This window comes from Megalobrama amblycephala, linkage group LG17 (genome assembly GCF_018812025.1).
Source record: "Megalobrama amblycephala isolate DHTTF-2021 linkage group LG17, ASM1881202v1, whole genome shotgun sequence".
In the NCBI taxonomy this organism is placed as follows: domain Eukaryota; kingdom Metazoa; phylum Chordata; class Actinopteri; order Cypriniformes; family Xenocyprididae; genus Megalobrama; species Megalobrama amblycephala.
In genome coordinates, this window is record NC_063060.1 from 39,273,845 (window position 1) to 39,289,370 (window position 15,526).

Here is a 15,526-nt window from a genome sequence, read left to right on the forward strand (position 1 = left end):
GTTCCCAGAGCTCCTTACCTGTCGATTGTAATCATCGATGAGGGAGTGATCCAGGATGTCCCTGGCAGGAACCCAACTTCTCTCCTCCGGACCGTAACCTTCCCAGTCCACCAAGTACTGGAATCCGCGTCCCCTCCACCTAGAGTCCAGAATGCGATTGACCGAATAAGTAGGTTCCCCATCTACGAGTCGCGGCGGTGGAGGAACCGGAGTAGGCGGATTAAGATGAGAGTGAAAAGCGGGTTTAATTCTGGAAACATGAAAGGCGGGATGAATCCTCCTGTACGCTGGAGGTAATTTGAGTCGGACTGCCACCGGACTAATGATTTTGGTGACAGGGAACGGGCCGATGAATTTAGGAGCTAATTTATTGGCAACGGAGCGGAACGGAATGTTCTTAGTAGAAAGCCACACTTTTTGACCAACGACGTATACGGTAGGCTTCGACCGGTGGCGATCAGTCTTAGCCTTGGTGCGCGCCCTCACCTGCAGCAGAGTCTCACGGGCTCTGCTCCAAGTGCGGTGGGGACCGCGATTTCAGATTCCAGACTGGGAAACACAGGTGGCTGGTAACATATACTACATTCAAACGGAGAGAGGCCCGTAGAAGACACTGGTAATGAATTATGTGCGTACTCAATCATAGAGAGTTGTTGGCTCCAGGAGGAAGGATTCTTGGACGCCAAACATTGCAACATTCGCTCCAAATCCTGGTTGGCTCTCTCGGTCTGCCCATTGGTCTGGGGATGGAACCCAGAGGAAAGACTGACAGTCACCCCCAGCAGTCTACAAAACTCTTGCCAAAATTTGGACACAAATTGGGGACCCCTGTCGGACACCACATCTATCGGGAGGCCATGTAACCGAAAAATGTGGTCTACGACGGTAACCGCTGTCTCCTTAGCAGAGGGTAATTTGGTTAAGGGAACAAAATGAGTCGCCTTCGAGAACCGGTCCACCACGGTCAAAACGACCGAGTACCCCTGGGACGGTGGGAGGGCGGTAACGAAATCTAGCGCAATGTGGGAACAGGGTCTCGAAGGGACAGACAGCGGTTGGAGTAACCCATCTGGAGGTCGATTGGAAGTCTTACCAGTGGCGCAAACCGAGCAAGCCAAAACAAAACTGCGAATGTCACGAGCCATAGCTGGCCACCAGAATCGTTGCTTAACCAAAAACCTGGTCCGATTAACCCCTGGATGACAAGCCACGTTGGAACAATGACCCCATTTGATAACACAGGACCTTCGGAAGGATCAAAAATGCGAGATAAAGAATCGGGCTTGATGTTTTTGGAGCCCGGGCGGTACGATAGAGAAAAATCAAAACGTCCGAAAAAAAGTGCCCACCGAGCCTGCCTGGAGTTAAGTCTTTTGGCCGATCGAATATACTCAAGGTTCTTATGATCTGTCCATACGATAAAGGGTACCCCCGACCCCTCCAACCAATGACGCCACTCCTCCAACGCTAATTTGACTGCCAACAACTCTCTATTACCAATGTCATAGTTGCGTTCGGCTGGAGATAAACGATAGGAAAAATACGCGCAAGGATGCATCTTATCGTCCGTGGGAGAACGCTGGGATAGTACTGCACCTACCCCCACCTCTGACGCGTCGACCTCCACCACGAACTGACGCAAAGGATCAGGGGCAATGAGAATGGGAGCCGAAACAAAGCGACTCTTCAGTTTGGCAAATGCGGCTTCCGCTGCATCTGACCACCTGAAGGTCGTTCTGGGGGAGGTCAAGGCAGTCAGAGGTGCGGCTAGTTGGCTGAAATTGCGAATAAAACGCCGGTAAAAATTGGCGAATCCCAGAAACCTCTGTAGGGCCTTACGGGAATCTGGACTTGGCCAATCCACCACAGCCTTAACCTTGTCAGGATCCATGCGAACTCCCTCAGACGAGACGATGTACCCTAGAAAAGAAACAGACTGTGCATGAAACTCGCATTTCTCCGCCTTGACAAAAAGCCCATTCTCTAACAGACGCTGAAGCACTCGTCTGACGTGTTGAACATGTTACTGGAGAGACGAGGAAAATATCAATATGTCATCCAGGTAGACAAATGGACTGATCGACCATGTCTCTCAACACGTCATTGACGAGTGCCTGAAGACCGCTGGACTGTTGGACAGCCCGAAGGGCATGACCAAGTATTCAAAGTGTCCTCTAGGGGTATTAAACGTGGTCTTCCATTCATCCCCCTTCCTGATGCGAACCAAATGATAAGCGTTCCTTAAGTCCAATTTAGTGAAAACGGATGCTCCCTGCAACCTCTCAAAGGCTGAAGACATCAACGGCAAAGGATAAGTATTCTTTACCGTGATGTTGTTCAGCCCTCGGTAATCAATGCAAGGTCGCAGAGACCCATCCTTCTTTCCCACAAAAAAGAACCCCGCCCCCGCTGGAGAAGAGGAAGGGCGGATGAATTTCGCTGCCAGAGAATCAGAAATATATTTCTCCATGGCCTCCCTCTCGGGAGTAGACAGAGAGTATAGTTTGCCTTTAGGCGGAGACTTACCGGGTACTAAATCTATGGCACAGTCATAGGGACGATGCGGAGGGAGAGAAGCAGCCTGGGACTTACTGAACACTTCCCTCAGGTCTTGATACTCTGCGGGCACGTTAGACAAATCCACCGCCTTCTCCTGTAACACAGAAACAGACACAGTGGGACAAGCAGACAACAGACAAGACCTGTGACATAGAGTGCTCCACTCGGTGATCGTGTGCTGCTGCCAGTCAATCCGAGGGTTGTGTTTGGTGAGCCAGGGGTGTCCGAGAACGACAGGTGCCTGAGGTGAGTCCATGAGGAGAAACTGAATATCTTCATTGTGATTGCCAGAGGAGATGAGAGTAACGTAGTCCGTAGAGAGAGAGATGCTGGGAAGTCGCTGTCCATTGAGTGCGTCGACAGTGATCAGGCGGGTGAGTGGGATGATGGGTAAACTGTTAAGTTGTGCAAAGTTGGTGTCCATGAAGTTCCCCTCAGCCCCGGAGTCGATGAGTGCCTGGCAGGTGATGCTGTGAGTCGCCCATCTCAGTCTTACCGGGAGGAGGGTGGATGGTGAGGACTTCTCGGCGGAGATCCCACCCGATAGTAGCCTCAGATTTACTACCGGGCTTGATCTTTTACTGGGCAAGACCTGAGGAAGTGACCTGATGCTCCGCAGTAGAGGCATAAGCCTTGGGATCTCCGCCTTTCTCTCTCCTCCCGAGAAAGCCAAGCTCTCCCCACCTGCATGGGTTCAGGATCTAAAGGGGAACCGACCGTGTCTGCTGTGCTGGCCAACCGGCCCTCCGCTCCATGAGGCTTAGCGTTAGCAGACTCAAGACGTTCCAGCCTTTGAAGTCGAGCATCCACTCGCAGCGCGAGATCAATGAGTCCGTTGAGTGTCTGAGGAAGATCCAAGACATAAATTTCACGATGGACACGGTCGGCCAACCCATGCAGGAACACATCCCACTGCGCCTCCTCGTTCCAGCGGCACTCTGCCGCGAGAGTGCGAAACTCGATGGAATATTCTGCGACCGTGCGGTTACCCTGCTTTAGTTCGGTGAGTTGACGAGCGGCGTCCTTGCCAGCTACCGCACGGTCGAACACTCTCCTCATCTCGGCGGCGAGTGCCTGGAACGAGGCGCAGCATGGATCCTGGTTCTCCCACACCGCCGTTCCCCACAAAGCTGCCTTGCCTGTCAGAAGCGTGATCACAAAAGCCACCTTGGACTCCTCCCTCTCGAAGGTGCGTGGCTTCAAAGAGAAATGCAAGGAACACTTGTTCAGGAACGCACGACAAAAGTTCGGCTCACCGGCATAAGTTTGAGGAACAGGAAGGCGTGGTTCTGGTTGATCCCACCGCTCCGGCGGTGTGGGGGGAACCGGCGGTGGGGGTGGCGCAGTGGGAGCTCGAAGTTGTTGTAGTTGCTGGGAGAGCTCAGACACCTGCGTCACCAGCGCTTGAACCGCGCGTCCGGTGGAAGTGATGCTCTCCTGCTGTTGGTCCATACGGGAAATGCTGTGGTTGATGAACTCCGTCAAAGCTGCTGAGCTTGCTGCATCCATAGTTGGTCAGATCGTTCTGTCACGTAAATAAGGATGGATGCAAAAGCAAGTTAATCTCTTTATTAAGAGCTTCACACACAGGTGGTCAGTCACAGATAACACACACAGTGAACACAGCAGGAGAGTGGTGACGCAGGGACCTCGATGGGCGATGAGAGTCCAGATGAATGGTGACTGGTGAAGTGCGTCCGTGAAACAGTGCCGTGTAATCCGTGGGTGAAATCCAGAGAACAATCCAAACGAGGAAACAGGAAACAACGACGAGAAATCCAGTCCAAGGAACAAACAACACGAGCAAAAACAATGATCTGACAAACATGAGACGAAAGACAAGGCGTTATATAGGCAGGTGTAATTGCAAACAGCTGCCGCTGATCAGACAATCAGCGGCGACGCCCACACGAACAATCAGGTGACACACTACAGAACACACAGACACCAGAATGAGACAGCGGATTCATGAACCGTGACAATTGTTTTGTCTCAAGATGCACACAATGTTTTTTTTGTTTTTTTTCTCTAGTGAATGTTAATAAAAGATACTTAAATGCCCTAATTGAACTAAGGCCTAATCCTGGTTTAGGCTCAGCCCTGTCTGTGAAACCGGGCCATTAAGTTTTATTTTTATTATGCATGCTGTTTTTTTAATTCCTCAAATGAATTGTGGTGCTACATGGAATATTTGTTCAAATGACGACCACTTAGGATTAAAATGAAAATAAAAACATTCTGTGTCATTTGTTTTTGAGATTCAAAAAACGATTAATTTCTTCAGCTAAAGTTTAAGAATGTATTACAAAAATCCTGCCAGAGACTTTGAACCACAGGCCACATGAACTGGTTTAAGTATAAAGAAGAAAATCTTATTGCCAGAAGGCGGAGCTTAATATCAAGATGTAGAAGCATTTCAGTCTGAAGGAGGTTGTCAGAATTCAAAGGCATCCAGTCTGAATGATACTGAAGACTTTCAGATTCTTCTTCAGATATCTGCTGTCATGATTATTTTCTCTCTCCTCAGTTTTTTGTGGACATTTATTGGTAAGATAAAGTTGTTTTTTTCTCTCCAATCTACCAGTTACATTTTACTTATTTACTACAACTTTCTACAGTTTAGTTTCTGTTTGTTTTATCTTATTAGACTTTTATTGTCCATTTACAGGCCACACAGAGGCAGTAATAAACTCCTTGTCAGAGGATGAAAATAGACTTGTTGGTGACACTGTCACTCTGTCCTGCAGTTACAAAGACTATACAGGTACTGTAGATAATTTACAATGGTACAGACAATATCCCAGATCCAAACTGGAGTTCCTCCTTTACATCTTCCCACATGGAGCAATGAATTAAGATAGACCAGAGAGATTTTCTGCTAAAGTTCATCAAGATATTAAACAAGTGGATCTGAGCATCTCCTCTGCTGTTCAGGCAGATTCTGCCATGTACTATTGTGCCCTGGTGCCCACAGTGACAGGAAATATAACTGCATCATACAAAAACCCTCACATGACATCATCAAAGAAAGACAAAGCTCTAAACACTTACTTCATCCTGTCTCAAATGCATCATCACCACTATAGTCTGTCCTTTTGATGAAACAAGTCATAACAGATGCATTCATATAGTCAAAGTTTCACATCTCCATATGACTGAAATTGTACAGAAAACTTTGAACTGTTTTGCCAGAAGGTGGCGCTGTATGAATTAAAGTGAGACAGAAGAGACTTTTTCTTTTTCTTTTTTTCTTGAATGTTTCCAATAGTATAATCCTGCAATATGAGTTTTATGTTACATGCAGATTAATTCTCTGTCAATATTGTTATTGCGCAGGTCAGATTTTGCCCTTGGGTTGATGTTATTTTGTCTGCTCAAATGTCAGACTGACATGTTTAAATCTGAGCTGCAAGATATTGCTAGATTGCTTCAGATTTTAGTTCAATTTAATTGGTTGTTCCTAACATTATTATAAAGAGACAGCATCCATTAATACATTTTCTTTCTTTTTTGCTTGCAAGGTTTTCTAGAAAAATATGTTACTGAATGATAATATAGTATTCTGAGGAGCTACATGATTCACATTTTATATTACACAGCACCTGCTATATTTGAGTTGGTTGTCTTTGGTAGAAATGTGCAGCAGTGATTTTCAGTTATTTTTGTCTCTTCACTCGTCAGGTGTTTTCATTTTGAGAGAGAGAGAAAAACAGCCCACACATTTCATTAAATTGGTGTAAGAATCTGTACTATGGTTGTTCTTGTGGCAAAGATACCTTGGCTTTATCATTATTAATTACCCAGAATCCACAGAGAGCTTCAGTGGGCAGAGCTTTATGATGATGCGAACGACAGAAAGGAGTTCAGAACATTTCCTCAGAATCTGCACTCAGCTCTTGTGTTGCTCTGAATGTCTTTTATTCATGATCTCTCTCAGTCATAATGTTGTTCTTTTGTCTCACAGTTCTGGCACTTCTTACAGGTATTTCATTTTGATATTCTGTTTATATGATATAATTCTGTTAATATAACTCTTATTTGTTATAAATAAGAGTTATATATACTGAATTATATATACTGAGTTTAAATGAACAGATATAACTACTGAATGTGCAATGAGTTATTCTTTTGTTCTTGATATCATTTTTCAGAGAGTGTTTTTGCGAATGCAATAACACCCATGTCTACTGTAAATCATGCTGTAGAAGGAGAAAAGATGACTCTGTCCTGCAACTACAGTGGAAGTACTATTAACAGTTTTCAGTGGTACAGACAGCATCCCAACACTGCTCCAGAGTTTCTCTTGCAAGTTTTTGAAACTCAGGGTCCAGTGAATAACAGCCATCATGTCGCTGAAGCACAAAAGGACAAAAAACAACTGAATCTGAATATCTCCAAAAGTGAAATATCAGACTCTGCCATATACTACTGTGCTCTGGTGCCCACAGTGACAGGAAACCCTTCTACACTGTACAAAAACCTGACATACAGTATGATGATCACTTAACATTAATCTGAACAACTCCTCTCCTGCAACCATTCAAAAGACTGAAATATAATCTAATGTCACAAAACTGTCACAAACTGACATGATCAACAGCAGCATTAAACTAATTCTTCAGTGTTCTTAAACTTGCGGGATTTTTTTTTCTACTGAAAAAATTATCTACAATTTTCTTTACTATTTTGACAAACTATGTGCTTCGAAGCAACAAGCTTATGTATTTTATAACATTATCTCCATTTTAAAGAAAATTCTATTGCAGACACAAACATTATCTATTAATAAACTTAAACATTATGTCTAATAAATTAGCAATCAAAATGTTTTTTATATACAGTAAATCTTTCATCATAGAAAACAATTTCTGTATGAATAGTCCCAACACAAAATAAAGCGTTGTCGTCCACTTCCTTGCCACAGGGTGGCGCTCTGCAGCCTGTTGTTAGAAAGCAGCTCAAGTTAAATATGAGTGACTCCAGGTTGAGTTTGACACTTAAAGCGTTCATTCTGCTGAACAATGGCCAGGTTTACTGTAGTCTTGATGGTATTTTCACTGCTTAAGGGTAAGTAATACTTCATTGTTGCATCAGTGTCAGTATCAATAGACTGGACATGTGACAGTAACAGTTATGTTGAATATTAATTACTTTAACAGATTTTCTCTCTTCTTCTTTTACAGAGAGCACTGATGCATATACAATAGAATCTCTCTCACCAGAAAAGCATGTTTCAGTTGGAGAAAGTGCTGTTATCTCCTGCAAATACAGCGGCATTGGGCCCAGCTTCCAGTGGTATCGCCAGTATCCAAGATCCAGACCAGAGTTCCTTATTTTTCACACAGAGACTGCTGATTCAAATAAACCCACTTTACGTCTCACAGCGATACCCAGAAAAGAAATGACACAAGTGGATCTGGAGATCTCCTCTACTGAAGTGAAAGACTCTGCTGTGTATTACTGCGCCCTGGTGCCCACAGTGACAGGAAACACACCTGCTCTGTACAAAAACTTAATACATTCATCTGCATTACACAAAACTGTGAAACACCCGCATCCAGTACACCACAACAAATTATTGATGCAACATGTTTAAATGTAAAGAAACGCTGTCACGTCTTCATTTTGAGAGAAAAACAGCCCATCAGAGAAGATAAAGTCTCATCCTGAGGGTGGAGCAAATTCACAAAGACGTGAATGTGTGAACGGCTGATTCAGATGAAGTGAACCTGTTTTGACAGCTTTACAATCACTCTTCATCACAAACCATCATGCTTCTCTTTTGTTGGATATCACTGTCATTATTCATGGATAAATAATTTCTTATTCTATTCTTTTTATTAAATGAAACTTTATTTTATGTCATTGTGTGCACAAGTGATTAGTATCAGTTTAATTAATACAGATGCATTTTGTCCATACAGGAAATTCCTTTGCTGACACAATACAGCCGTTGTCTTCTGAACAACATATTTTCAGAGGTGACAGTGTGACTCTGTCCTGTAACTACAGTGGTCTTGTATATAACCTGCTATGGTATCGGAAACATGAGGGATCAAGACCGGAGTTCCTGATACTTGTAAATGAAAATAAAGAGTCATCTGAGACTTCTCTTCGTCTGTCAGCAAAAGATTCAAAAGACAAAAAACAAGTGAATCTTACAATCACTTCTGCTGAGGTGTCAGACTCTGCTCTGTACTACTGCGCTCTGAGGCCCACAGTCACAGAAAGAGCAGAAACACTGTACAAAAACCTGATTCTGTCATGTGATTCTGTACTGCTATTGATTTTACAGCTCAGTTTGACATCTCAGTAAATAATCATAATCCTTCTCTAAGTTGTATTTCAGGTGTGTGGGAAAACTTTAAATTGATGTTTGATTTCAGTTTCATAAAATGTGTAATTTCGGTGTGCATACACACATTTTAGTTTGTCTCTTTCATAAGAAATCTTATGTTCCCTTTCGTGGGAACTATCGACGCTGCATGAAACGCATTGGGAACCTTCTGCGTGATATCGTCATTGAAGCACTCCTGTATCCAACCAATCGTGTAACGAGACGTCAGAGACGGGTGACGTCACAGACCAGGAAACTATAAAGCATGCCCGGATGCAGAGAACACTAGCTTCTGCTATCTTCAGCAAGCGCTCCATGTTATCCCGTGTGTCTTATTTAGTGTTTGTCTGTCTTTCCATTATTTTGGTTTCACTCTTTGTCTGAAGACAAGAGTTCCAGCAACACTTGTGTGTATATCTGTGATCGCTGTTTGTGCGTCTTATTTAGTGTTTGTCTGTCTGAGCTTCTCTTTGTCTGAGGACAAGAGCTTCACAACACTATATACATATATACACACACTAGACACAATATATAAAATGGCGGATGAAGGCAAGCGATTCAGGAAGTGTGCTTTTCCCTGCACTCGCTATATTCCTGACGGGGATACACACGATATGTGTGTCGTTTGCCTGGGGGTTGAGCACGCGCAGGCAGCTCTTGAGGGGGCTGTCTGCATGCACTGTGAGAAGCTCACCCTCAGAGTGTTGAGATCTCGCCGGGCACTCTTTGATAATAAAGAGAGTGCCTCGGTTGGTGTTCCCCGCGGATCGGGTCCCGCTGCTGCCAAGGCAGAGCGGAGACTCCATTCGTGGGGTTCACAGATGGATCTGGTGGCGGGGGTTGAGACGGGCCCCGCCCTTTCTCTCCCTTTAGCCGCCAGACCCAGTGTCTCTCCTGCCGTGGCGGAAGCACGCCCAGCGGTTTCTTCCCCGCGGGGAGAGACATCGGCGCTTCATCTATCTTCATCTGAGGATGTTGATGTGATGAGCGTCGAAGCAGGGGAAGAGGAACCGCCATCCTCTTCCCCCGCACATGAGGAGCTCTTGGAGGTAGTGACCAGAGCTGTAGCCAAATTGAATATCAGCTGGCCAGAAGCAGAGCGGGGAGATGTAAGACCAAAAAGCAAGCTTTATGAACGCTTTCTCCCCGCGCGGTCACTACCCCAACGTCGGTGCTTACCATTCTTTCCAGATCTACACACTGAGGTGTCTAGATCTTGGAAAAGACCAGTTCAACATCGAGTTCTCAGCCCCCAGACTTCGGTCTATAGTAATATCGTGGGGCTGAAACAGTATGGTTATGCGGCGATGCCCCGGGTTGAAGAGACGCTCGCGGGCTATCTCTCGCCTGCGTCGGCATCGTCCTTAAAAGCACCGACGCTGCCCACCAAGCCCCTTAAAACTACATCTAAGCTGGTGGGCAAGGCTTATGCGGCGGCAGGTCAGGCAGCAGCGTGTCTCCATACCATGGCGCTGCTGCAGGCTTACCAAGCCGACCTGCTAGGGGAAATTGATACCAGCGGGGAGGCCACATTCGAGTGCATCCAGGAACTGCGCATGGCGACAGACCTGGCTCTCCGTGCCACCAAGGAGACGGCTAAAGAAGTGGGCCGTTCTATGGCAGCCCTGGTGGCCACGGAGAGGCACTTGTGGCTGAACCTCTCTGACATAAGGACAGAGACAAAGCTGCCCTTATGGATGCGCCGCTGTCTCCTGTGGGCCTCTTCGGCGACGCAGTTACAACTGTCGTCGAGAGGTTCCAGGAGACCAAGAAACAATCTGCGGCGTTTCAGAGGTTCCTCCCCCGCCGGTCTAAAGTCCCCGCTGAGAATGTTGAACGGGAGCAGTCTCGGTCCGCAACGAGCTCCTCAGCGCACCACAGAGCGCAACAGAAAATAAGTGTGGCCGCCCGTGCTCCCCCACGTAGATTCTGGGGACAGGGACAAGCCGCACAACAGAAGCCTTCCCAGGGCAAGACGGACCTGCGGGCCGTCATTGTAGCGCGGAAGGCTTCTAAGAAGCGGTCCTGATATCTGTGGGTCAGGACCCAGGAGGGCGGCCCCCGTCTGGAGGAAGCTTGGCGTTAATACATCTGAAACCCGCTTCCCTCCAGCGCCCTCCGGGGACCACGCCATATCTGTCATCCAGTGTGCGTCAGGTCCCCACCGACCTTCCGAGGAAGGACGGTTGTCACTTGATTCGGCTGACTTCTGCCGGCGTGCCATTTCAGAGCGCCGAGCCAAGTGCTCAAAAAACACCAGAGACCAGTCTCGAGAGACTGGTTCCCTTAGTAGATTTTCTAGAAGAATGGAAAACTCTACCGAATATATCAAATTGGGTGCTGCTCATGATAGAAGCTTACCAGTACAAGGTTCTTCCGTTTGGCCTATCATTATCACCCCGCACATTCACAAAGTGCGTGGATGCAGCCCTGGCTCCCTTGAGACTCCAGGGCATCTGCATACTGAATTATATTGACGATTGGTTGATTCTAGCTCACTCAGAGCAACAGGCAGTTCAACATTGAGATGTTGTTCTGTCTCACATGAAAAGGCTTGGGCTGAGGCTCAATGCCAAGAAGAGTGTGCTGATTCCGGCTCAGACCCCCAATTATCTAGGTGTTATGTGGGATTCCACAATAATGCGGGCACGTCTGACTCCTGCCCATGTGAGCTCTGTTCTATCAGCCGTAAAAGGGGTGAGGTTAGGCCAGGCACTCACTGTGAAACGGTTTCAGAAACTGTTGGGTCTAATGGCAGCTGCGTCCAACATAATTCCTTTTGGCCTCCTGCACATGAGACCCCTACAGTGGTGGCTCAGGACCAGGGGGTTTTCCCCGAGGGGAAGTCCTTTCCGTACGATCAAAGTCACACGGCGATGCCTTCGTGCTCTAACCGTGTGGAGAGACCCCTGGTTCCTGTCCCAGGGACCTGTGTTGGGGGCCTCTGGTCGTCGCGCAATGCTTACGACAGACGCTTCCCTCACGGGCTGGGGAGCGATCATGAGTGGTCGCTCAGCCCAAGGTCTTTGGGAGGACCATCAACTCTCTTGGCACATAAATCGGCTGGAGTTGATGGCGGTGTTTCTAGCACTAAAACACTTTCTCCCGGACCTGAGAGACCACCATGTGCTGGTCCGCACAGACAACATGTCAGTGGTCTCCTATATAAACCATCAGGGGGGTCTACGGTCTCGCCAACTAAATTACTTGGCCCGTCGGATCCTCCTGTGGTCTCAGGGGAAGCTGCTCTCACTGAAGGCAGCTTATATCCCCGGGAGTCAGAATGTGGGGGCAGACGCCCTGTCAAGGCAGGGGCCGAGGCCCGGGGAGTGGAGACTCCATCCGGAAGTGGTGGATCTCATTTGGAAAAACTTTGGTCAGGCACAAGTAGACCTGTTTGCTTCGGGAGAGTCAACCCAGTGTCCTCTCTGGTACTCCCTCCGCATCCAGCACCTCTGGGTCTGGATGCCATGGTACAGACGTGGCCGAGGCTACGTCTGTATGCATTTCCCCTGTTCGCTCTGCTCCCACGAGTCCTGGAGAAAGTACGCCAGGAAAGGGTGAGCCTAATACTGGTGGCCCCGTACTGGTTCTCAGACTTGGTGTCCATGATAGACGGCTCTCCAATGGAGCTTCCCCTAAGGCCGGATCTTCTATCTCAGGCGGGCGGCGCGATAATACATCCCCGTCCGGAACTATGGAAACTGTGGGCCTGGCCTCTGAGGGGGCCAGGTTCATAGAGGCTGGTCTCTCAACTGAGGTTGTTGAGACCATACTTAGCTCCAGGGCTCCCTCCACGAGGAAGCTTTATTCCTATAAATGGAATCTATTCTCTACTTGGTGTAGACAACAGGAAACGGACCCTGTCCATGCTCCTATTAGCTCTGTGCTATGCTTTCTCCAAGAAAAATTCTCGGAAGGCCTATTGTATTCAACCTTAAAGGTTTATGTTGCGGCCATATCAGCCTATCATGTTGGGGGGGATTCCTCGGTGGGTCGAGACCCCCTCGTGTCACGCTTCCTCCGTGGTACACTGAGGTTGAGGCCTCCAGTGCGCACAAGGACCCCGGCTTGGGACTTATCAGTGGTTCTACGAGGGTTAGCCGAGCTCCCTTTGAACCACTGGAGGAGGTGTCTATAAAGTTTCTGACTTTAAAGACTGTATTTTTGCTTGCTATTACTTCTCTAAGAAGAATTGGAGATCTTCAGGCCCTTTCAGTGGCCCCCTCGTATCTGGAGTTCGCTCCTGGAATGGTGAGAGCATTTCTTCATGCTAGACCTGGCTATGTGCCGAAGGTCCCCACCAATGTCCCGGGTCCTATAATGCTTCAAGCCTTCCATCCTCCTCCATTTATATCCTCGGATCAGGAAAAACTAAATCTGCTCTGCCCAGTAAGGACTTTGGATGCATACGTCCACAGAGCTGCCCTGTGGCGTAAAACAGAGCAACTGTTTGTCTGTTATGGTTCCCCTAATAAAGGCGGACCGGCGTCCAAGCAGAGGATGAGTAAGTGGGTGGTCGAGGCCATCTCACTTGCATACAAAGCGGCCGGACAGTCTTCTCCATTTAACGTCCGTGCTCATTCCACAAGGGGTATGGCGGCATCAAGAGCTTTGATGTCTGGCGTCCATATGAGTGACGTCTGTGATGCAGCTGGATGGTCAAGCCAGCATACATTTATCAGATATTATAACCTTGATGTGGGCTCCACTCCGGGGTCCTCCGTACTTTCGAGCTAACATGAACAAGCATTTGAAGTACGGCACAGTTGGGATTGCGTTCCCAATGCGTTTCACGCAGCGTCGTTAGTTCCCACGAAAGGGAACGTCTCGGGTTACGGATGTAACCCTGGTTCCCTGAGTAAGGGAACGAGACGCTGCGTCTCTTGCCGTACCCCTGCATGCTTGCGAGTGCTTGCTTCAGATTTTCCACAGAAGCTAGTGTTCTCTGCATCCAGGCATGCTTTATAGTTTCCTGGTCCGTGACGTCACCCGTCTCTGACGTCTCGTTACACGATTGGTTGGATACAGGAGTGCTTCAATGACGATATCACGCAGAAGGTTCCCAATGCGTTTCACGCAGCGTCTCGTTCCCTTACTCAGGGAACCAGGGTTACATCCGTAACCCGAGACGTTTTCTATTTTTTTTTTTTTTTTTTTTTACAATTTTATTTCATTAAATATTTCTACAAACTAACAGCTAAACATCTATAAATTTTAGAACAGCTTTAAGAGTTTGTTTTCACCCAGCAGAGGGCGTTCTTCTCATTTCTGTAGTCCTCATGAACACAATGAGCTCAAGACTCATCATGGAAGGTCAAATCTTGCCACAGGGTGGCGCTCCAGACTTAAATGCCAGTGTTTCAGTGAGGAAAAGACACATCTGAGTTTGTCATTTCATTCCATCATGCTGCTCTGTGCTCTTGGAATATTTGCAGTACTTGCAGGTGAGATTCATTTATTTTATTCATCACCATCTCTTTTGATTTAAACATGTTAGTATTTCATTTATGTGATCACAGCAGTGAATTTAGTATGTTGTTTTTTCAGGAGACTCTCTTGGTGATGTAATAACATCTCGTGATTCTGAAAAAGAAGCTCAAGATGGTAACAGTGTTTCTCTCTCCTGCAACTACAGTGGTGTTGTTTACAATCTACTGTGGTATCGTCAGTATCAGAGATCCAAACCAGAACTCCTTCTCTCCATCACTGAATCTGGAGATGCAGTTAAAGCAGATCCATCAGCCCACTGGATTTCTCCTAAAGTTGACAAACTCAAAAAGCTCTTGAAACTGGAAATCAGCCCTGCTAAAGTATCAGACTCTGCTGTGTATTACTGTGCTCTGCAGCCCACAGTGACAGGAAACACAAAAACACAGTACAAAAACCTGGGATGTATTACACTTGTGTTCAATTTTTATTTATTTATTTTTTTTTTTTTTACTTCAGCAGAAATGGTTAAAGTCATCATAGACTAAAAATATCTTTCCAAAGCAGTTAATTCAAAAAGTTTGAAAAAAAAAATGTATTTCACAATTGTTCAAATTCAAGGAAACAGAATAGATCAGGATTAGATATCTATGATCACTGACTATAATGCCATGCTCTGATGCTAAGCTGGCTTGCTTGCTTCTTGCTTCTGATTCTGGTGATTGTAATGAGCATGAGGAGGACTACAGTACATAGAGCACATCAAAGAAACACAGAGACATATTACCAATATTACGGTGTCAAAAACATGTGAGACCACTAGAGTGAAAATGCCTCTATTTCACATTTTTGTTTAATTTAATGAGGTTTTTCCATTAGAATACTTTTTCAATGATGTTATCCAGCATCATTTGTGACTAAACTCAAATCCAGCTGTTACTTAATCTTTGAAGTTCTTCTTATATTTACATTAGTCACTGAAGATATTCATGAAAAGTTATACAGTAAATCTTTCATCATAGAAAACATTTTCTGTATGAATAGTCCCAACACAAAATAAAAATGTCCACTTCCTTGCCACAGGGTGGCGCTCTGCAGCCTGTTGTTAGAAAGCAGCTCAAGTTAAATATGAGTGACTCCAGGTTGAGTTTGACACTTAAAGCGTTCATTCTGCTGAACAATGGCCAGGTTTACTGTAGT

At 46.3% G+C, this 15,526-nt stretch overlaps 2 gene segments (V, D, J or C); both read left to right on the forward strand.

The window, feature by feature from the left end:
* The first annotated feature begins 6,170 nt into the window (after positions 1 to 6,170).
* Positions 6,171 to 7,151, forward strand: LOC125251539. The segment is given in 2 exon segments: positions 6,171 to 6,541; positions 6,711 to 7,151. Coding segments are annotated over 2 exon segments (396 nt in total).
* A 264-nt stretch (positions 7,152 to 7,415) lies between these two features.
* On the forward strand, positions 7,416 to 8,268 carry LOC125251536. The segment is given in 2 exon segments: positions 7,416 to 7,626; positions 7,743 to 8,268. Coding segments are annotated over 2 exon segments (459 nt in total).
* Positions 8,269 to 15,526: the final 7,258 nt, after the last annotated feature.